Raw genomic sequence first — 24,004 nt, 5'->3', positions numbered from 1 at the left:
CAAAAAACATTTTTTTAAATTAATGTAATCTTACCACTGCTTATAAAAATGCAGTCCATTCAATTGGGCCATTAAGTCCCCGTGGTATCATCATCTGCCACTCAAAAATAAAGCGCTGTTCTACATGCTTCAATCTCAAGGACAAATCCCCACCATATTTCAATCGGATCTTCTGAATTACAAAAAATTTCAAATCTTCCACAACATGCTGTTTATCCATCCAAAGTTCTACTAACGGTATTGTCGCAGACCTAATGCGACTCTTATGTTCAATTATTCTAAGTTTAATCGATTGTGTAGTTTGACCAATGTACACAAGCCCACATGGAAAATTATTGCATAGATGACACCATAAGTATTACATGTGAACAATTCTGGCAATATATATTCTCGTTTTAAATTCGGATGTTGAAAACTCTTCAAAACAAGTAAATGGGGGCATACTGAGCACATTCCACAACAAACCTGTCCATAATCCTGATCAACTGTATAGTCACTCACATTACTCTGTCGCAAATTGTCCCACAAATTACGATGTTTCTCAATGGCAAATATCGGAAGTTCTGAAAAATTCTTCAAAAGTGACAAAATATGCCAAAACTGCAATACCGTCTGTTTAATCATAGAAGTTTTAGATGAATGTAGTATAGAACAAATAATTCTCAAGGGCATATCCCTTTCAGTTTTTATTAGGACATTTTCTCTGTTGGCATATAAAGCCCTCTTATATGCTTTACGGATCACTGTTCTAGTGTATCCCCATGCGAAAAATCTTTCACTCAATTCCTGTGCCTGGATTCTGAACTCTTCAGTTGTAGAGCATAAACGTCTGTATCTTAAAAATTGCCCAATAGATATATTATCCCTCAACTGACATGGGTGGAAGCTCTGATAATGGAGCACAGTTTTCTTATCTGTCAGTTTTCAATCAGGCCTATCCTGTAAAGTGCAGCCGCATTTACCCTGCTCCTACGCCGCTTTTTACTCACGTTCCGGCCGCGTTAGCCCTTCCTGCGATCCCGAATCCCCTTTAACCTACTCCTACCGCGTCCTAAATTCCCCGGGCAATCCCTTCCGCCCGCGGCATGTATATTGCATGCAAATGAGCGAATTAGCTCGATATTGCATGCAAACGAGCGAATTAGCTATTCTCTAGCATCCCGTAACCCGCGCCCCGACTATCGCTAGTTTTCCCTGCCGTTTTGTCGCGCGTTTAACCTGCAAACTTACCGCCTACCCTGACCCAGGCGGTAGAGGCATGGGTAAGGGTAGATGGCAAGCTTTCCCCCAGCCCCCGCTCACCTGCCCCGGCCGCGATCATGGGTGCCGGTCTCCGTGGCAGCCCCAGTCCTCTCCCCTGCTCCCGACGCCAAAAAAAAAAAAAAAAAAAAAAGCGAAAAAAACGTTGCAGCCCCCCTCCGATGTCCGGAGGGGGGCTGCAACGTTTTTTTCACTTTTTTTTTGGCTTCGGGAGGAGGGGAGAGGACTGGGGCTGCCACGGAGACCGCTTTCCCCAGTGCAAGTAAGTTGCTTCGCCGCTTCAGTTCTTCCCTCCTCCCGGAGCTGCTTTTTCAGCCTTGCTCCGGGAGGAGGGGAGAATAGACACTGATAGCGGCGAAGCGAAAAAAAAACAAAAGCAATTTTGGTTTTTTTTCAAAAAGCTAAAAGTAAGTTGCTTCGCCGCTGTCAGTGTCCCCCCTCCTCCCGGAGCAAGGCTGCTTTTCGTGCCCTGCTCCGGGAGGAGGGGAGAAGAGATGACAGCGGCGAAGTGAAAAAACCACAAGGGGACCCGACCCGACTTACTTTTGCAGCCGTCCGGCATCGTTGCTCCCCCGCCTCGTCCGGCATCGTTGCTCCCCCGCCTCGTCCGGCATCGTTGCTCCCCTGCCTCGTCCGGGAAGATGGCTGCCAGCACGGGGGAAAGCGGCCCATGTGCATTCAATTGGCTGCCGAGCAGCCAATTGAATGCACAGGGGCCTTTTCAGTGCGGATAAGTGGGACCTTTTCAGTGCGGATAAGTACCCGTTTTTATTTTTGATTGGCAAGTGCCTAAGAATTTGTTGAGGGACTTGAAAAAAACTTTGAAAAAAACTTTGAAAAACAGAACAAAAATTGAGTACATAAATGATTAAAGTAATAGTGACCCCTATGAGAAACGGTTAGAACACTTAATATTAGGGGTGTGCATTCGGATTGACCGCATTAGTAAAACACAACTCATATTTTTTTTTTACTTAAAAAATTGATTCGACATAAACGATCGGATTTCCCACATATCGAACATAGATATGTTCGATATGTGGGAAATCGCGATTGTTGAGCCAAAATAAAAATATAAACCCCCTCACCCTCCTTAATCCCCCCCCCCCCGACTTACCACAACTCCCTGGTGATGGAGCGAGGAGTGAGGACGCCATTTCTGCAATCCTTGGCGATTGTGAACTTTTGGCCAGCTTGGGGGGGGCCTCCTGACCCCCCCAAGCTGGCCAAAAGTTCTTTTTGGGCCGAACGAGCCGTCCGGCGCGAACGAGCCGGGAATCACGTGGCGCCGCGTCACTCAGACGCCGACGTCACGTGATTCCCGGCAAGTTCGCGCCGGACGGCTCGTTCGGCCCAAAAAGAACTTTTGGCCAGCTTGGGGGGGCCTCCTGACCCCCTCAAGCTGGCCAAAAGTTCTTTTTGGGCCGAACGAGCCGTCCGGCGCGAACTTGCCGGGAATCACGTGACGTCGGCGTCACGTGATTCCCGGCTTGTTCGCGCCGAACGAGCCGTCCGGCGCGAACTTGCCGGGAATCACGTGACGTCGCGTCTGAGTGATGCGGCGCCACGTGATTCCCGGCTCGTTCGCGCCGGACGGCTCGTTCGGCCCAAAAAGAACTTTTGGCCAGCTTGGGGGGGTCAGGAGGCCCCCCCAAGCTGGCCAAAAGTTCACAATCGCCAAGGATTGCAGAAATGGCGTCCTCACTCCTCGCTCCATCACCAGGGAGTTGTGGTAAGTCGGGGGGGGGGGGATTAAGGAGGGTGAGGGGGGTTATATTTTTATTTTGGCTCAACAATCGCGATTTCCCACATATCGAACATATCTATGTTCGATATGTGGGAAATCCGATCGTTTATGTCGAATCAATTTTTTAAGTAAAAAAAAAATATGAGTTGTGTTTTACTAATGCGGTCAATCCGAATGCACACCCCTAATATTAAGTGTTCTAACCGTTTCTCATAGGGGTCACTATTACTTTAATCATTTATGTACTCAATTTTTGTTCTGTTTTTCAAAGTTTTTTTCAAAGTTTTTTTCAAGTCCCTCAACAAATTCTTAGGCACTTGCCAATCAAAAATAAAAACGGGTACTTATCCGCACTGAAAAGGTCCCACTTATCCGCACTGAAAAGGCCCCTGTGCATTCAATTGGCTGCTCGGCAGCCAATTGAATGCACAGGGGCCGCTTTCCCCCGTGCTGGCAGCCATCTTCCCGGACGAGGCAGGGGAGCAACGATGCCGGACGAGGCGGGGGAACAACGATGCCGGACGAGGCGGGGGAGCAACGATGCCGGACGGCTGCAAAAGTAAGTCGGGTCGGGTCCCCTTGTGGTTTTTTCACTTCGCCGCTGTCATCTCTTCTCCCCTCCTCCCGGAGCAGGGCACGAAAAGCAGCCTTGCTCCGGGAGGAGGGGGGACACTGACAGCGGCGAAGCAACTTACTTTTAGCTTTTTGAAAAAAAACCAAAATAGCTTTTGTTTTTTTTTTCGCTTCGCCGCTATCAGTGTCTATTCTCCCCTCCTCCCGGAGCAAGGCTGAAAAAGCAGCTCCGGGAGGAGGGAAGAACTGAAGCGGCGAAGCAACTTACTTGCACTGGGGAAAGCGGTCTCCGTGGCAGCCCCAGTCCTCTCCCCCTCCTCCCGAAGCCAAAAAAAAGTGAAAAAAACGTTGCAGCCCCCCTCCGGACATCGGAGGGGGGCTGCAACGTTTTTTTTCGCTTTTTTTTTTTTTTTTTTTGGCGTCGGGAGCAGGGGAGAGGACTGGGGCTGCCACGGAGACCGGCACCCATGATCGCGGCCGGGGCAGGTGAGCGGGGGCTGGGGGAAAGCTTGCCATCTACCCTTACCCATGCCTCTACCGCCTGGGTCAGGGTAGGCGGTAAGTTTGCAGGTTAAACGCGCGACAAAACGGCAGGGAAAACTAGCGATAGTCGGGGCGCGGGTTACGGGATGCTAGAGAATAGCTAATTCGCTCGTTTGCATGCAATATCGAGCTAATTCGCTCATTTGCATGCAATATACATGCCGCGGGCGGAAGGGATTGCCCGGGGAATTTAGGACGCGGTAGGAGTAGGTTAAAGGGGATTCGGGATCGCAGGAAGGGCTAACGCGGCCGGAACGTGAGTAAAAAGCGGCTTAGGAGCAGGGTAAATGCGGCTGCACTTTACAGGATAGGCCTGATTGAAAACTGACAGATAAGAAAACTGTGCTCCATTATCAGAGCTTCCACCCATGTCAGTTGAGGGATAATATATCTATTGGGCAATTTTTAAGATACAGACGTTTATGCTCTACAACTGAAGAGTTCAGAATCCAGGCACAGGAATTGAGTGAAAGATTTTTCGCATGGGGATACACTAGAACAGTGATCCGTAAAGCATATAAGAGGGCTTTATATGCCAACAGAGAAAATTTCCTAATAAAAACTGAAAGGGATATGCCCTTGAGAATTATTTGTTCTATACTACATTCATCTAAAACTTCTATGATTAAACAGACGGTATTGCAGTTTTGGCATATTTTGTCACTTTTGAAGAATTTTTCAGAACTTCCGATATTTGCCATTGAGAAACATCGTAATTTGAGGGACAATCTGCGACAGAGTAATGTGAGTGACTATACAGTTGATCAGGATTATGGACAGGTTTGTTGTGGAATGTGCTCAGTATGCCCCCATGTACTTGTTTTGAAGAGTTTTCAATATCCGTATTTAAAACGAGAATATATATTGCCAGACTTGTTCACATGTAATACTTATGGTGTCATCTATGCAATAATTTTCCATGTGGGCTTGTGTACATTGGTCAAACTACACAATCGATTAAACTTAGAATAATTGAACATAAGAGTCGCATTAGGTCTGCGACAATACCGTTAGTAGAACTTTGGATGGATAAACAGCATGTTGTGGAAGATTTGAAATTTTTTGTAATTCAGAAGATCCGATTGAAATATGGTGGGGATTTGTCCTTGAGATTGAAGCATGTAGAACAGCGCTTTATTTTTGAGTGGCAGATGATGATACCATGGGGACTTAATGGCCCAATTGAATGGACTGCATTTTTATAAGCAGTGGTAAGATTACATTAATTAAAAAAATGTTTTTTGAATTAGGGTTAAAAGAAGAAAGATGGTTGATATCTCGTCTCATTCGAAGAATACAGTGGATATGTATGTTGGGGTTTGATGCGGTATATGATAGAAGGTTTAGGAGCTATCTGGTGACGGTATTGAAGAGATGGCATTGTTGTGATATTGAGATTAACAGATAAATGTCAGATGTGATCATTAGAGAAATAGGAGATTGATAAATTGATGGGGATATAAGCGGTTCCTTTGTAGTGTATCGGAATACTTACGTTGATGGAATCTACATGAGGGATGTCATTTCTGGGTTTACATGAGTAACTGGTAACATGGTGGCTGGGGAGGTGAGTGCATACTCTGGTTTGAGGTTAATATAAGTGTGCTGAATAAAAAATTCTTGTGTTTGAGGTAGCTGAAATTTTATATGGAAGTGAATATGAGACTGGAGGTAAATACAAATTCAAGTTATGAACGAATTGAAATATAGATGTACAGACGGAAGTTATTGATGGTGAGTGGCGTCTAATTTTTTGGGAGTTTGTTTGAGATACATATAAATTTATGAAGGCAATAAATATTCATCATAGAAATTTGTTTGATATTTGTAGGATAGTCCGGGAGAACATTCGTATTTTTGAGAAAGCGTGGGGATTATTAGTTTCTTGGGTCCCTGAAGAAGCCCTTGTGTGGAAGGGTGAAACAGAGAATTCTTTGTTGGACTGTGTTAATTCTTGGAGAAGTATTGCGCTGATGAACTGCATTCATTCTATGAGAGCACTGCGCTAATTGGACTGCGTTCATCTTTTGAGAGGATTGCGCTGGTTGGACTGCGATCATCTCTTGAGAGGACCACGCTGGTTACTTGAGATAGTATATTTGATTTTTAGTTTTTGATTAATGTTGATTATGTGTCATAGGAACAGGTTGAGGTTTTGAAACAGATTATATAGTTAGTAGAATATATTAGAATCTGGGATATTGTATGTGGGTAACTATGTTATATAAAGTTTGAGCAGATTTGCACTTTCTTTGAGTCTTTTAACATGAGAATGAATGTTGTGTGAGAGTGATAGTTTTTAATTGTTTAGATAGGCGATGTGAGATTTGATTAATAAATAACATTGAGTTATCTAAAATCTAGTCAGATAGCAGGCTGAATATTCAAAACTTATCTGTCTAAATGACTTTTGAATATTGACCTCTATATCTTCCGTGTTAGCCTCTTCTGAAGTTTCCATACTTTTAAAGGTGCTTTTTGCTACATGGAACCTTCCTCATTCTTCCATAGTTTTGGAACTATGATAACATGATGCAAGTCAAGGCCCATCCATGTCATTTGAATAGGTGCCAACAAAATATGACATTAGTAGCAATCCTGGTTCTTATAGTTTTGAGTTACAGAAGCCTGACCATATTTCTAGCTTGGCAGCATAGAGCAGTAATCATTGAGCTATCTCGCTAGGCCACTGTTTACCTGCCATCACCATGCAGAATGGAAGTTTTGTCCATTCAAGTACAATGGGACATAAGTTGATATATGTACAGTCTTCTATACAAAGCCCCAGATTTATTTTCAAGTAATATTTATTTGGGAGCCATTTTAGCCCTGCATTTATGAAGCTAACATTATTTTTCCAGGATGGAGTAGCCCTGCCTATATTTGTGCTCATTCTGCTACTGGAAAATTAAAAAATAAATGTGCCTCCAATTAGAAAAATAAATAACCAAGAACTAATGCTAGGAATACAGTAGCTCTAGGTCTATACACAGAGGGGCGGATTTTAAGAGCCCTGCTCGCCTAAATCCGCCCAAAACCAGGCGGATTTAGGCGAGCAGGGCCCTGCGCGCCGGTAAGCCTATTTTACATAGGCCTACCGGCGCGCGCAGAGCCCCGGGACTCGCGTAAGTCCCGGGGTTCTCCGAGGGGGGCGTGTCAGGGGGCGGTCCCGGTCGTCGCGGCGTTTTCGGGGCGTGTCAGCAGCGTTTTGGGGGCGGGTACGGGGGCGTGGCTACGGCCCAGGGCGGTCTGGGGGCGTGGCCGTGCCCTCCGTACCCGCCCCCAGGTCGCGGCCCGGCGCGCAGGAGGCCCGCTGGCGCGCGGGGATTTACGCCTCCCTCCGGGAGGCGTAAATCCCCCGACAAAGGTAAGGGGGGGGTATAGACAGGGCCGGGCGGGTGGGTTAGGTAGAGGAAGGGAGGGGAAGGTGAGGGGAGGGTGTTAGAGGATTCCCTCCGAGGCCGCTCCGATTTCGGAGCGGCCTCGGAGGGAACGGGGGTAGGCTGCGCGGCTCGGCGTGCGCCGGCTATACAAAATCCATAGCCTTGCGCGCGCTGATCCAGGTTTTTTAGTAGATACGCGCGGCTCCGCGCGTATCTACTAAAATCCAGCGTACTTTTGTTTGCGCCTGAGCGCAAACAAAAGTAGGCCTATTCGCGCTCCTTTTAAAATCCGCCCCAGAGTACTTAAGGGGCTAGAGGTAATAGGCCTTTAAGTACAATAGTGCAGGAATTACAGGATCTTCTAATATAAATATCTTGTTTTCTTCATCTCAATAGGTATTCCCCAAAAAGCTAGTAGCCTTCTCTACTTGGATTGATCGGACAAGATGGGCACGGAATACATGGGCTATGTCTGCCATCTTTATCCTTACCATGGCAGACATTGTAGATATGGTAAGAGCCTTTGATTTATCTCCATTGGCTTATCATGTCATTTTACATGTGTACAAGTTTACTCAGTAGTGTATTCAAACAATCCCATTCTTCAGCATTACATTTTGCAAAATAGCATTGTGTGATTTTTCTTTAATTTGCTTCCCCCTTAACAATATGGGATTTAAAATATTTTAATGTTTGTGAAAGTTAAAAAAAATAGCTATATAAGAATTTTGATGATTAAATCACTGCAAGAGAACTATTAGTAGCGAATGAATTGTGTACATTGAAGAGACAACATGACTATGCCATCAAGCTAATAATAGGGGCAGTTTTCAAAAGGGATCTAGACAGCTGGATCCTGTGAATGAAAATTGCCCTGCATAGAGAAGCTAAATCTAGCTATCTAGTGAAACTCCATTTCACTGCTCTCAATGTAGGCTATCACAGGAGTGTAACTTGAATGAGAGAGAGAGAAAACTATGCATGTCTACCGTGTTCACCAAAATAACAGGGGTAAAGTATGAATGAACTTTTGCATGTTTATGTGTTATGTGAAGGAGTGATGTTAATGATATATGTGTACATTAGTTTGTGTGATGAAGAATTAATTGCATTGATATTACTATGTAGCCATTTTGAGTCATTCATGCTTGCTAATATAATATTATATGCTGTGTCTTCTAATCTACCTATAGCCATCGGGGATCCATTATGCCATGCATGTGTGTTGTTTCTTAGAGAATACGAAAGCTGTATATGTAAGAAAATGTTTTCATGCATATATAAAGTATATGGATTGCAAATGTGTTGGTGTGATATAACAAAATGAGTATGTGAGAAACAAGGCGGTGTAGTTACTGGTGAAAGGTACAAAAGGCTTTTAGATTAGGGTATAAGAAATGGTGTGAATGTTGTACAGCACAAGGCATATATGAGGGCAGATCACAGCAGTTTTAACACAGCTGATGTAGGAAAATAAATCAGCATTGGTCCTTTAAAATTGGCTTTTGCATGAGAAATTGTAGACAATGTCTTAAAATTGGGAAAATGTATTACAAATATTTTTGTGTTATGTGGTAGATTAAGATAAGATAATTCTTTTCAGCTATCTTTCCTATTTTTCAGCAAGCAAAAAATGTTTAAGCATGTCAAATTTGTTCCCATAGGTTGTAATGGGAACTATATTATTTATTTAGTTATTGCTTGTTTATTTACTTAGTTGTTTGTTTGAATGCATTTATTACTGCCACAATGTGCCAGGCATGAGTTATTTCTATCAAATCCCAGAGTCAAATAAAAGACATGACTGGCCATCTGTGGATGGAGGGCGTTAATGAATCATCAGTCTGCATGCCTTGAACATCTTCCTTCAGGCTGTAACAAATATTTTTCCCAATATCTCATGAATATCTTTTTATATACATTTCTGTTTAGCAAAACTAAAATATTTATTGCTAGGCAACCTCCAAAGGTCAATAAGAATTTGGATGAAACATACATAGTTGACTTTTCAAACTCATTGCAACAGAATAATAGGAAGCAAATATTGTAACTAGGTTCACAAAGTGAATAGACTAGTTTATGAAAGATAGATCAATCGTAGGCTAATTAACTTTCCAATCAGAGATGTCACTCAGAATTTATTACATCCCTAAACTATGACTGATAAAATATGGGAAGGTGGGCATGCGCCCTGTGTCTTATACCCTTCTCTTAAGCACTTACCGCTTGTTACTATCAGAGACAAGATGTTGGGCTAGATGGACAGTTGGTCTTCTCTAGTTTGGCAATTCTTATGTTTTATATGTCCTTACAATGGACACTAGACATAAAGTTTTGACATAAGTGCTTCTTAAAAACTTCCACTGATGTGCCATCAAAGTAAATAAAAGGCAGAACTGTAGCCTGATATTGTATACCAATGGCACAAATGAAAGCAGTACTTTATTCTCCTCTGGGATTTTATTAGTAACCCAATCTTGTTTTGCTACATATTTCTATTGTACAGCTCAATCTCTTTAAAAGCAGATAAACAAACTATTTGTTGTGAGTCAAGTTGAATAAATCTGCTCCCTGCCCACAGTGGAGGTTATTCTTGTACCTCTGTTTAGTGTAGATCTAGCCACAGCAGGTAGTTTCAATGCATTACCTGGGAGACCTCATTACCTGTCTTTAACTATCTTGATAAGTTGCCAGCTCATGCCACTGCTGTCAAATCTGCAGGCTGCCGTGTTCCATGTTGAGATGCTACTATAAGGCAAAGTGGCCTTATAAGCAAGGGATCCTTATTACAGCCCTGGCTTTGGGAATTGCTGGGAGGGATAGTCATCTGAGCTGCTAGCGAGGGGCAGTAGAGGGAGAAAGTAGAATAGGAGGAGGTACAAAAGCATTCCTTTGCTTGGCAGAATGAAAAGACAGAAGGATCTACGTAGTGTAATTAAATGTTAGTGCTTCTGAAAGAAGATAGGTTGCCAGTAGGCTTGGCTTAATAATTTTTCAGTCCTTGGGCTCAGGAATCATAATAGACATTATGCAAAAGGGACAATTTATTTTTGTTTATCACAACTGAGAAATATTGGCACCATTTCATTCCCTCCTAATGGCCATTAACTGTATGCCACTTTCAGAGGAACTTGTCAATCACTGCTTATGGTAAGAGTCAATAACCCCCTTCAAAGATGTGAAAGCTGATAGAACCTTGCAGATCTATTGGCTGACAGCACCAAAAACTGAAATTCTCCATTTGTCCACCCTGCCAAGTGGTGCATATGAAGCACGTTAAAGGCATTCTGCATATATAGTACTAATTCAGATCAAGTACGAGACCTCGGAATTCAGATCGATGAGAACTTCACGATGAAAAAGCATATAAGCAAATTAATCAAAACAGGGTACTCCAAGCTGAGAATATTACATCGACTGAAACCATTGTTAACAATACAGGACTTCCGCATTGTCTTACAAACCCTTATATTTTCAAACTTAGACTACTGCAACTCTCTTTGACTAGGCCTACCTTTGAATCTACTAAAACCACTACAGCTATTTCAAAATGCTTCCGCAAGACTCTTGCAAGGAACAAGGAAATTTGACCACATCACCCCCTCACTGCTCGCCCTGCACTGGCTTCCTGTACCAGCCAGAATACACTATAAAGTTCTATCCCTAATATTCAATATCATCAACAATATTAATCCATGTTTATTAGGAGTATCAATTCAGTACTACACACCACAGAGAGACCTAAGATCACAAAACAAAGGACTGCCAATGGTACCAACCACTCAGACCATACACCTAACGCAAATAAGAGACCGAATGTTTTCCATAGCGGGTCCCATGTTATGGAACTCACTCCCAGAGTCAGTACGTCTGATAACTGATAGAAAGTACTTCAAGCGTGAACTGAAAACATGGCTATTTAGAAAAGCATACGTTTTAACGTAAAGAAAAGCATACGATTTAAAGTAAAAGACAAAAGACTGTGAATAGAGAGAGCATTAAGTAACAAATGATGTGAAGTACATTATTAGTAGGACTAGAACCTTTAATCTGTGTTAGGTCGACCAAGAAAGCACATGAATATGTAACGGATTATATAGTAGCTAGTGCAATATTCTAGAATATTTATGATTATGAACTAGAATATGTATACAATGCGGAATCAAACTAGACGGTGAATGCTGAACATACAGTATATGACCATTGACCATGAATATATGTATGAGGATTTTGTGAACCGTTGTGATCATCTCTTGGAATGCCGGTATATCAAACGCCTAAATAAATAAATAAATAAATACATACATACATACATACATACATAAATACTACTACTTTACATAGAAACATAGAAATGACTGCAGAAGAAGACCAAACGGTCCATCCGGTCTGCCCAGCAAGCTTTCACACTTTTTTTTTCCATACTTTTCTGTTACACTTGTCCCTTTAAATAATTGTTTTGGTTCTATTTCCCTTCCACCCCCGCCATCGTAGATAGCAGTACTGGAGCTGCATCTAAGTGAAGTATCCAGCTAATTGGTTTGGGGTAGTAACCGCTGTAATAAGCAAGCTACTCCCAAGCTTGTTTACCCAGCCTGTGCAATTCAGTCCTTGTTGGTTGTTTGAATATAAATCCTCTTTTCTTCATTCCCCCTGCCGTTGAAGCAGTGAGCTGCGCTGGATATGTATTCTAAGTGAAGTATCAGGCTTGATTTGGGGTAGTAACCGCCGTAACAAGCAAGCTACACCCATGTTTATTTGTTTTACCCAGACTATGTAATTCAGTCCTTGTTGGTAGATGTCTGAATATAAAACATCTTTTCTTCATTCCCCCTGCCATTGAAGCATAGTGCTATGCTGGATATGCATTGAAAGTGAAGTATCAGGCATTTTTGGTTTTGGGTAGTAACCGACGTAAAAGCAAGCTACTCCCCTGTTATGTGGATGCAAATCCTTTTTTTCACATTTCTTCTTGCCGTTGAAGCATAGAGCAATGTTGGAGTCGCATTAACCGTGTGTATGTTTATTGAATAAGGATATTTATCTCCAGGTAGTAGCCGTCATTCCCACAAGCCACCCCAATGCCTCTTCTCTTCATTCACTTCCTCTAGACTTTATGCATCCACAGTATTTATCCCACGCCCCTTTGAACTCCTTCACAGTTTTGGTCTTCACCACTTCCTCCGGAAAGGCGTTCCAGGCATCCACCACCCTCTCTGTGAAGAAATACTTCCTGACTTTGGTTCCAAGTCTTCCTCCCTGGAGTTTTAAATCGTGACCTCTGGTTCTGCTGATTTTTTGCAACGGAAAAGGTTTGTCGTTGTCTTTGGATCATTAAAACCCTTCAAGTATCTGAAAGTCTGTATCATATCACCCCTGCTCCTCCTTTCCTCCAGGGTGTACGTATTTAGACTCTTCAATCTCTCCTCATAAGTCATTTGATGAAGACCCTCCACCTTTTTGGGCGCCCTTCTCTGGACTGCCCCCATCCTGTCTCTGTCCCTTCGGAGATACGGTCTCCAGAACTGAACACAGTACTCCAGGTGAGGCCTCACCAAGGACCTGTACAAAGGGATAATCACTTCCCTTTTCTTACTTGATATTCCTCTCTCTATGCAGCCCAGCATTCTTCTGGCTTTAGCTATCGCCTTGTCACATTGTTTCGCCGACTTCAGATCATTAGATACTATCACCCCAAGATCTCTCTCCTTCCCCGTGCACATCAGCCCTTCTCCCCCCATTGAATACAGTTCTTTCGGATTTCCACACCCCATATGCATGACTCTCTACTTCTTGGCATTGAATCTCAGCTGCCATATCTTCGACCACTCTTCCAGTTTCCTTAAATCCCATCTCATTCTCTCCACTCTTTCTGGCGTGTCCACTTTGTTGCAGATCTTAGTGTCATCTGCAAAAGATAAACCTTACCTTCTATCCCATCCACATTTTGAGTGACTTACTCTATTGTATCCCTTAGCCCTCCCTTGCTCCCCTCAGCATGGATATAGGCTATCACCTGAGGAGGAACATTATTCATGGTGATTTTACCTAACCTCATAGGAAGAAAGATCCGTTTGGCAACATCACCACTGAATGTTGGGTTGGATGTGACATCTGTGTTTGGTGGAGAGAAGAAGTCAAAAGGATGAGTAGATCCATTTCCCCCCCCCCCCCCTTGGAGCAGTAAGCAACAAAACAACAACAAAAAAAGGTACAAGACAGGGTTTAGGGGGTGGGGAGGACAGAAGAGGTGAAGAGGGAGGGAGAATGGATAGGGGGTGTAGGGAAGTTCCCTCCCAGTCCACTTCTTAATTGGAGCGGACTGGGAGGGAACTGGGAGAGGCCCGATCTCATTTCCAGTGTACTAATATAAAATTAGGCCCCCCCCCTCGCTACGTGCGCCACCTGCACAAGTGTGCAGCCCATGGATTTTATAACATGCGCGTGCATGTTATAAAATTGGCGCACATTACCCCTTTGAAAATAGCTGCTGTGGGGTTGATGTTGGTAGCAGTGGCTCTGTATGGCATGGGGCTACTACCCCCATCACCAGTCTATGTGATTGGCTGGATCAGCTGCCCAAAAGGTCAGTCTACGCTTCGAAACACAGAAATTCCCCACAACCTTAAGAAATAATAATAACTATCAAAAGAAGTGTTAGATCAATGCAGCAGAAGTGACCTTAAGTCACTTTACCCTCTACTGCCTCAGGTACAGAACAGACTTAGGGATTCATTTACTAAAGGTTTTCTCCCATTTTGTGCCTGTGGAAAAAATGCTTAGTAAATGACCCCCTTTATATTGTGAGCCCTCTGGGGACAGGGAACCTACAGTACCTGAATATAAACTGCCATGAAGTAGCTCAAATGTGGAACATAAACCTAAATCTAGGAGAGGACAGAGCTACTAACCTGACCAGGTCAATCATGAAAGAGCCCAATCAGGCAGCAGTGTGCTGCCTGATTGGCAGCACACTGCTGAATATTCTGGACAAGGTGTCCAGCTAACTTTAGCCAGATAATCTGTTTGCTCTCTGGCGACGCACAGTATATATTATTTCTGTTAATAAGAAATTATCAACTTAGGGAAAGCAAAACGAAAACTGTTGCTTCATAACAGCACAGCAGTTCATCATTAATTTTCTTCTCTTCCTCTTCAACAGCTCAGTTGTCTGCAGTACTACTCAATTGTTGGCAATGGAACAAACACGCAAACAGATTCTGAAGGCTGTGTACAAAACCCCAAGTATTACAGTTATATTGCAGTGCTGGCCCTCATAGCTACTATCATGTTGGTGCAAGTCAGTCACATGGTCAAGTTGACATTGATGCTGATGATCACAATCGCCGTGGGAGTGGTCAACATTTATGCCTGGAAACAGATCTTCGATGACTATGACAGGAGACGGTTCAACAATTATGTGTAAGATATTTGCAAAAAGCACACAGTAGAGTCATCCATCATAGCTAGTTTGTTTATTTATTTTAAAAATTTCTGTTCTGCTGATCCGCAAATCTCAGCGTTACACTCACAATCAAGGTATAAAATACAGCACATACATCTTCAATAAAAACAGGGCTGAATCTTTGGAAAAACCCTAAATGCAGTACTCTCCAGTGCTTTCATTAAAAGTTATTTTTATGTATTGAATCCTGTGGGGAGGACTGAAAGCTACATACAACTTAGGAAACATATACTGATCACATACTGGTGTTGATGAATTTAGCCTCAGAGAAACTCAGTTCTTTCAGTGCCTCTTGAATCCTTTCATTATGAGCCCAATTCACTTGCAGTATCGACGAGTATATTATATACTAAAGGTGGCCAGCTGATTTTAGGAACCTTAACGACAATTTTTGCTGATTGCATGTGGTGGTTGATTTTTAGAGCATTTTTTTTTTGTTTTTAATAAGGTTCAATCTTTTAAAATATCTCTGTTCTGAAGGCACATGAGGATTTATTGTGCTTTTCTTATTATGGAAAAATAGGACTGCCAATCCCGGAATACTTTGGGTTCATGGGTGAAAAACAAAACAAGATAAAAATAGAGCAGTCCGGCAACATAGACTCATTTTGTGTGTTGTTACAGTATATAAGCAGACAAGTCTAGTTCTCTGACTTGCACAAGTGGAACTAGGAGCTTCTTACTTGTACATGTGTGTCTAAATAATTTCACAGGAGGGTTGCTGCTGGCTCCATGTCATAAAGAACAGGCCAGTCCATTTCTGGCTTTAACCCTGATACATGTATTTGTAGCGAAGGAGTAGCCTAGTGGTTAGCACAGTGGGCTGAGAACCAGGTAAGCAAGGGTTTACATCACACTGCTGCTCCTTGTCACTTCACCTTCTATTGCCTCAAGTACAAATTTAAAGCCTCATTAGCTAAGTATTTTAACCCCTAGACGCAGAAAGGGAGAAAAGGTGTAGTAAATCAGGCCCTTAGATTGTAAGCACTCTGGGGATAGTAAAATACTGACAACATATAACTCACCGTGAGCTACCAATGAAAAGGCGTGAGTTAAATAAAACTGATAAAATACATTTCCATATTGATTTCCATAAGAAAAGCAAGTCTAGTTTGGATCAGTCCTACCTAGCGGTGGGAACAAGCCAACAATAAAGGCTTAGTTCATTCTTAAAGGTTAACTAACTGGAAATGGTCTAAACCAAAATTCAAATATAAACCAGTGATTATATGTACCGCAACTCATAATGGAAGAACAGGGCACAGGAAAATAAGTGAGAGTAATTTTATAACAGCCTGGGTAGGGCTGAAATCCATGTGTAGAAAGTACACATGGATTTCAGCCAAATTTCCAAAGTGGACTTACGTGCACAAGTCCACTTTGAAAGTCAGCAGGTGTATGCAAAACCCTGCATTACATAAATGCGCACAGTTACGCCCATATTTTCTGTTTTTTTAACGTTCTAAAGATGTTTTAATAATCAAAGTAGCACCAATACATAGAAAGAAAAATGACAAAAATTGGCTTAGAATACAGATAATAAGTAATGCGGGCCATTCCCGCGGACCGCCGCTTTTACCTCCAGCCCTGGGCCCAAGAATGCTGCCACCGATACCGCAAAAGCCACTTCCATGAAAACGGTGAAACGCCGCCGACACGCAGCAGACGCTGTCACTCCAGCACTCTCTCCTCACTGCTTCCTTAGGCGCGCGCGCATCTTTCTCTAAGAGTTAAAGGGACTTCAATGGGAAAAGCCCCATGGCCCCTTTGAATGACATCAGGCGTTCTGGCCCATAAAACACCCTTGCCTACCTTCAGTACTTGCCTCGGCAATAGGTCAACCTGCTTCCAGTGTAGTGAGTTGCCAGCATCTTCTTTCTGTGTCTCCAGTTCCAGCTTGTCTTCTCTCCCAGTTCCAGGCCTGCATCCTGTGTCTTCTGTCTTCAACCTAGTGTCCTGTGTCTTCAGTCTTCAGCCCAACATCCTGTGTCTTTAGTCTTCTGCCCAGCAACATGTGTCTTCAGTCTTTAGTCCAGCATTCTGTGTCTTCAGTCTTCATCTCCAGCCTCCGTGGACCTTGTCTTCGTGGCATCCCTTGTCGTTACCTCTTTAGTTCTTCAGTTTGCTTCTCCTGCTTGTTCTGCTCCTTATCTGCCCATTCTACCTATCCATCCTGCCTTGTCCCTTTGCACAGATAATTGATATTGACCTCGGTCCAACTCTTGGACCTGCCTGACTGACGCCTGCCTTCAACCATAATCTGCCACCGAATAAGCCTTGCCTTCTTCTGTTCCAACCCTGCCACGTTCACAGATCTTATCACAAGCAGAGGGCCCCAGTACCCAAAGACTCATCACAAGCAGAGGGCCCCAGTACCCAAAGACTCAACCCGAGGGGAACATGGGCTGGTAAAGATGAAGCTCCATTTGGACCTCTGCCTCATCTGGGTTTGCCCGCCGACAGTGGAGACTCACAGGGCTCCACCCTGCAGGTGACGTCAAATCCGCCTTGGCCCAAGGGTCCACGCTCACAACAACACTGTCAACAAAACATAAAAGAAAAATCCTTCCAAAAGCATAATGTCACCCTCCCATCACTATCCTATTGGAACCCCAAAAACGCTGCATCCAACTCACAATAAAATACCTTTACGTAGAAATCAAAAAGGAAAAAAGAAACAACTAATAAGAGAAAAAACAGTAAGTGCAAAATAAAAATACACCCCCAATTCCCTGAACCATCCCATTCTTATCAACTGTATTCGGGAAGAGCTTCTAAGTTTTTTAGACATCAGGATAAAAATCCTTAACATGGAATATCAGCTGTTTCATGGCATAAATATGCTATATATTTTAAAATCATAAAGACAAAGGGGTTTAGATGAAGAGGTCCAATTAGATGCTTTGCTACTACCAACATATGAGCAATTAACATAGGACATCTAGTGTGATCTGCTCCATGAGCTGCTAAACTATGGCTTAACAATCCAGGGTCTAGGGATAGTTTGGCCTTAGTAATCTTATAAATCAATGAGATAATTTCAGACATTTTTGAATAAGAATAAAATGTAAAATAGACCTCTTATGTTGAGCCAGCTCCCCCAGATGCCTTGACCAATATCTTTATTTAACCATTCAGTCTTGGACAATTCATCTGCTGCCCTGTCTTCCAAATTTCTAGAGGCCCAGTTTCTAGCAGCACTTAAAGCTATCAGTTTACCTCTCAGCGTGGCCTTAGCCACATCATCCAACACATCACCATTAGTGTTCTTCTCAAAACATTCCTCAATAGCCTCTGACACCATCTCACACATCTTATCATCTTCTTGGGCCCAGCTCCCATATATTTAAAGAACATTCTAACAGAATAGCTGCATGGTTGGACCATTCACTAAGGCCCACCTCAGCAGAAAGTACCATTCCCTTCTCTGTCTTATTAATAAAAATAAAATCTATTTTTGAATAGGAATTATGTGGGGACAAATAGAAAATAAAATCATTTTTATTTGGTTAGAGATGTCTACAGGGGTCATCGCCCCCCCAGCGTTCTGCAACAACTGCTCAAACAAGAGGGCATTACCCTCAGATCCCTAGAGATCAGGCCAGTTTTATCAAATATGAGAGAGAGAACTATATTAATACCACCTAACAAAAACTGTAGCTTCAGAAAAAGACACAAGATCTGAAAAACACACAGAAATAAACTGAATTTGGTTAACCTTTGGGGAGTAGACAGAGGCCAAGGTTTACTTTGCACGTAACAAAAATATATCATCCGTCCGGATCTTTTCTAATTATTATTTACTGTAAAAGGAAAATTCCTGGCAACAAAATGCCAGCTCCCCCTTTCTTAACCTTTGTGGAAGCAAAATAGGAAGAAGTTTGGTCTCTTTTCTGTGGGTGAGGGTCTGCTGGATTGGGTAGGGTATTTCTCTTTCTCTGGCTTTGGATTCTGGGTATGTGGTTTCATTGGAGAGTGTTGGCTTGGAATGTTTTGTTTTACTTTTTTTTTTTTTTGTCATATTGTTCTTGTCACAGGTATTTCCCTTTGCTCTTGGATTGCCATTAAGACAGGATATTGGTATTGCAGTTACGCAACAATTGTGTTGCTATTGTTTGAATTTTCATGTTGTTCATTTAACGTGAAGGACCTGAATTCCCCAGCTAAATGTAGCATGCTCCTGAGGGAAGTTTTTCGTAAAAGGGTTTTAGTGTTATAGATGATTAAAGAGTTTCCCCTTAAAAGCAATATATTTACTGAAAGTTGGCCAATGTAACCCCAATATTTAAAAAGGGCTCCAGAGGTGATCTGAGAAACTATAAACTGGTGAGCCTGACTTCAGTACTGGGAAAAATCATGGAAAATATTATAAAAAATAAAATCAAAGAACATTTAGATAGACATGGTTTAATGGGACACAGCCTGACTAGATTTATGCAAGGGAGGTCTTACCTCACAAATCTGCTACATTTTTTGAAGGGGTTATTAAACATGTGAATAAAGATGAACCGATAGATGTAGTTTATTGGATTTTCAGAAGGCATTTGAGAAAGTCCTTCATGAGAGGCTTCTAAGAAAACTAAAAAGTCATGGGATAGGAGGCAATGCCCTTTTGTGGATTGCAAACTGAAAACAGTGTAGGATTAAATGATCAGTTTTCTCAGTGGGAAAAGGTAAACGGTGGAGTGCCTTGGGGATGTACTTGGAGTGGTGCTTTTTAATATATTTAAAAATAATCTAGAAAGGAGTATGACGAGTGAGGTGATCAAATTTGCAGATGGCAGAAAATTATTCAGCGTAGTTAATTTACAAGCAGATTATGATAAATTGCAGGAGGATCTTGCGAGACTGGAAGATCGGGCGTCCAAATGGCAGATGAAATTTAATGTGGATAAGGGCAAGGTGATAGATATAGGGAAAAATAACCTTTGCTGTAGTTACACGATGTTAGTTTTCATATTAGGAATTACCACCCAGGAAAAAGATCTAGGCATCATAGTGGATAATACATTAACATTGTCGGCTCAGTGTGTTGCAGCCATCAAAAAAGCAAACATAATGTTAGGAATTATTAGGCAGGGAATGGTGAATAAATGGAAAATGTCATAATGTCTCAGTATTGCTCCATGGTGAGACCGCACCTTGAATTGAATACTGTGTGCAATTCTGGTCACTGCATCTCAAAACAGATTTGGTTGCACTGGAGAAGATATAGAGAAGGGTGACCAAAATGTTAAAGGGGATGGAATAGCTCACTTATGAGGAAAGGCTAAAGAGGCTAGGGATGTTTAGTTTGAGATGGCAAAGGGGAGATATGATAGAATTCTATAAAATCATGAAAGGACTTGAACAGATAAATGTGAATTGGTTATATACTTTTTCAGATAATACAAGGACTAGGGAGCACTCCATGAAATTAGCAAGTAGCACATTTAAAACAAATTGGAGAAAATTCTTTTTTCACTCAGTGCACAATTAAGCTCTGGAACTCATTGCCAGAGGATGTGGTTAAGGTAATTATTGTAGCTGAGTTAAACAAAGGTTTGGATAAGTTCTTGCAGGAAAAGTCCATAAATTGCTATATTAATCAAGTTGAGCTAGGGAATTACCGGCTTTAGTAGCAATGGATCTTTTTAATGTTTGGGTATTTGACAGATACTTGTAACCTGGATTGGCCACTGTTGGAAACAGGATGCTGGGCTTGATGGACCCTCATTCTCACCCAGTATGTCAACTTCTTATGGACTTATATTCTTATGTTCAGGAAAGACACAAAACCTCTTTCTCCTAAAAGCAAAAGGGTTCTAAAAAGGTATCTTAAAAGTTAGGAAAAGGTTCCCTTTCTCATATTCCCATTCCAGGTCTCCTTTTCCCAGAATCAAAATATTCTGAGGAGTAGAAACAGATATTCTGCCCCTTCAAGGAATAGCTGAAAAATTCTCCCTGCAAAATGGTAACTCTGTGTTTTATAGACTGGAGACTTGACCATTGCTCTCTTCCACATTGGGGAGCTAAAACCCAACGATCCACATACTTCAATTTCCCCTATTAAAATTGGGGAACAGATAATCCAACTTGAGGATCAAACTGTTGACCTTCTGCATAGTAGTGCACAGCACTTGCCACCTGAGTCCAGGGCCAGTCCTGTTTAGTCTGTTCTAGTGATCATCTTAGACTGGCTGTTGCACTTGAAAGTATGTCATTGAATTGATTTGTTCATAGACATTCTTGTCAGAGTGGTCAGAAAAGGTGGACAAGATGGGTGACTCCCTAGGGTACACCAATGCACCTTGCTAGAGGAGTGATGTGCCGGTACTCCGTGCTGCCACTGCTACTACAGCTGTTGTAGGGGCTCTTCTGAGTTCTTATGAGACTGCATCATTGGAAGGGGACCACAGCTGGCTGCACTATCCAGATTCCCTGGGACACGGGTTGACCCAACTCCATTCCTGGATCTTCTAATGTTTATGTATCAGGATCCTACAGAACATATGTACATACAGGAGACAGTTTTTCAAAGCCCATTTACCCTGGTAAATGGCAATTTATCTAGGCAAATTGGCCTGTGTGAAACTTGCCTCTCCCCTCCCCCCACAGTCAGGCTACAAATATGGGGTCTTTCACAGCACATGCACATTTAGCTGGATTGAGAGGAGGTGTTCCTGGTGGTGGAGAAAGTGTGAGCTAAAGAAACAATGCATATAGTTTTGATATTCAAATCTATGCACTTTGTTTCTGAGCCATTTTCTGCCTGCATAAATCGCAGGTGCAATACGCATGGCCTATGTGGGCAGTTTTCGATGGGAAATTAACTGTAGAGTTTCCCTTTGAAAAACAGTTTCAAGTTTCACCTGTGGACTTTGCATCTACACAAGCTGTCTGACAATTGGACTCCACTGTTCTTCTGAGACCAGAAGAGAGCAATCATGTTGGGAAAACATGGAGATGTAGATATCTTGTGAGAAGCCGTACATGACTATAAAATGTATCAAGGACAGAGGGAATTGGCCTTTCTAAATCCTTTCTGCTTTATCTCTGGTGGGCTTAATCTATTTAAATGTTTTAGGAATATCTGTGACTTAGGGACAAGTCAGGAGAAGTAAAAGTTTTTCCTAAAAATCAAAATAATATGGAAGATAGCCAAACTTAAAGATGTTGAAATTTTATTTAAAGAAGTGCGATAGTTTAAAATTTTCAAGTGATTTTTAAGAGGCTCATTTAATTAGTATTTTTTAAATGTATTCCTTTGATAGCATCCAAAATATCTGAAAAGAATAGCAATTAATTATTTTCTGTAGCTAGACTTACTAGACAGCTTAATTATTTTTATTCCATTAGACTGTTTATGCTTTAGAAATTTGAATGTGACTTCCTGTTTTTCTGTCCATAGGTATTCATTGGTTCCTTCCAGATATGCCATGACAGTGATGATTTTCATCATGATGCTCAGCTTTTACTACTTTGCACGACATGTGAGTATTGCGACATTCATCTCATTTCTTATGCAATTCCAAGTCTCTTTTTAGGTAAAGATGCAGTAATGAGGCCCAGAGAACCAACCTGATGGGCCAGTGGATGTATGCTACTATCCAGCAAACAGATAAGAGTGTGGCCTGTTTGTACAGATGTCACAGTAATAAGCATTTCCAGTAATACCATATTTGAGGTATTTGCTGCTTATTCCTAGGTAGAGAAGCTATCAAGGACATTGTTTCTGTGGAAAATTGATGTTCATGATCAGAAGGAGAAAGTGTATGACATGAGGCGCTGGAACGAAGCTCTGGTGACAAACATGCTCCCGGAACACGTAGCCCGTCACTTCTTGGGGTCCAAGAAAAGGGATGAGGTGAGAGAATAGATATCATAACAAGGAAGGTAAAAGTAACAGTCTACCTCAGCCATGATCTGTGTACCATTCGGCCTATGACAAAATGCTTCAAAATAAAACCAGATCTTCTGTGTCCTGTGCAGACTTTCAAAATTCCACAAAGCAAAGCAAATACTTTCTATCAGTTTAAAATGGGTCTGCTGGCTTAGATTTTATATTCTTTAACCTGCTTCCATGTGATTCCCTTGAATCCCATGTAACTTCTAATTTTTTAAATTTCTCTCCTGTAATCTTACCATCTTTACTCCTCCCTTCTAGACAGCAGGCCCTGGAGGCTCAGGGAACCTTTCTTGGCCTCCTGTGAGGTGCACACAAAACACCACTTGTAGGTCAGTAGCAGTCACTGCAGTAGTGATGGGCATGTTCCCTACCTCTCCAGGCCTGAGCTCTCCATGCCCATGGGGCATCTGGGCTCGGCTGCTCCCTAACAGTTGATAGATCTATGTCCGGGCCTCCTGACCTGCTGCTCATTTGCCCAAGGTGGTAGAGTGTAAATGAGTAAGATGTTAAAACTGTCCAGGATAAGGAGAGATATAGTGGTCCTGCTCTATAACTGGCAGCAGGGATATAACCATAGCAGCGTGGACAGGAATAGCTTGGCAGACCAGATGGACAGGTTGGTCTTTTTCTACCATCATCCACTATGTTACCTTCTCCGAGAAGTTCATACTTCAGCTGGACTCCTTTATTTTCTTAGTGAACCACTGAAAATTATTCCCAAACAGGTCTACAAGTGGCACCAATTATCCTGTCTAGTAATAGGCACAGATATTAGGAAAAGTATATTTGTCTTTATTTTATAGCCTGTATAATATCTTAACAGCTACTCAGGATATGCTAGCATTCTATAAGAATTTGTTAGTAACTGTATCTGTGTGACAGGCATGTAGCTAGGTCCCTAGAAAAAGTCCCTCCAGGTTTTACCTCTTGAGCTGGTGCAACATTAAGCCTACCTCGGTCTCCCTTCAACTGACCCCTGCTTTCACTCTGTGGCCTTGCTGGCAGTCTTTTGAACCCCGCCCCTTCTGGCAGTTTCCTGACTCTGTTTGCCTCTGCTGCTTTCCTGGAGACTTTTTCTTCTGGGTTATTACACAGGAATTTTTACAATTTTGCATGTGAAATATATGTGTGTTTTTTTTATATGG

General features: G+C 42.2%; 1 protein-coding gene across 1 annotated transcript in view; it reads left to right on the top strand.

Moving 5' to 3' along the window:
* ADCY3 (adenylate cyclase 3) overlaps positions 1 to 24,004 on the top strand; it is a 369,755-nt gene that overhangs the window by 311,437 nt on the left and 34,314 nt on the right. The window contains exons 12-15 of the mRNA XM_029596196.1: positions 7,903 to 8,019; positions 14,669 to 14,928; positions 22,362 to 22,443; positions 22,659 to 22,817. Coding sequence (XP_029452056.1) covers positions 7,903 to 8,019; positions 14,669 to 14,928; positions 22,362 to 22,443; positions 22,659 to 22,817 — 618 coding nt within the window. The remainder of the gene's footprint in view (positions 1 to 7,902; positions 8,020 to 14,668; positions 14,929 to 22,361; positions 22,444 to 22,658; positions 22,818 to 24,004) is intronic.

The sequence above is a fragment of the Rhinatrema bivittatum genome, chromosome 3 (assembly GCF_901001135.1).
Source record: "Rhinatrema bivittatum chromosome 3, aRhiBiv1.1, whole genome shotgun sequence".
Lineage (NCBI taxonomy): Eukaryota > Metazoa > Chordata > Amphibia > Gymnophiona > Rhinatrematidae > Rhinatrema > Rhinatrema bivittatum.
The sequence above is the reverse complement of the archived record's forward strand: the minus strand, read 5'-3'. Positions and strand labels throughout refer to the sequence as shown.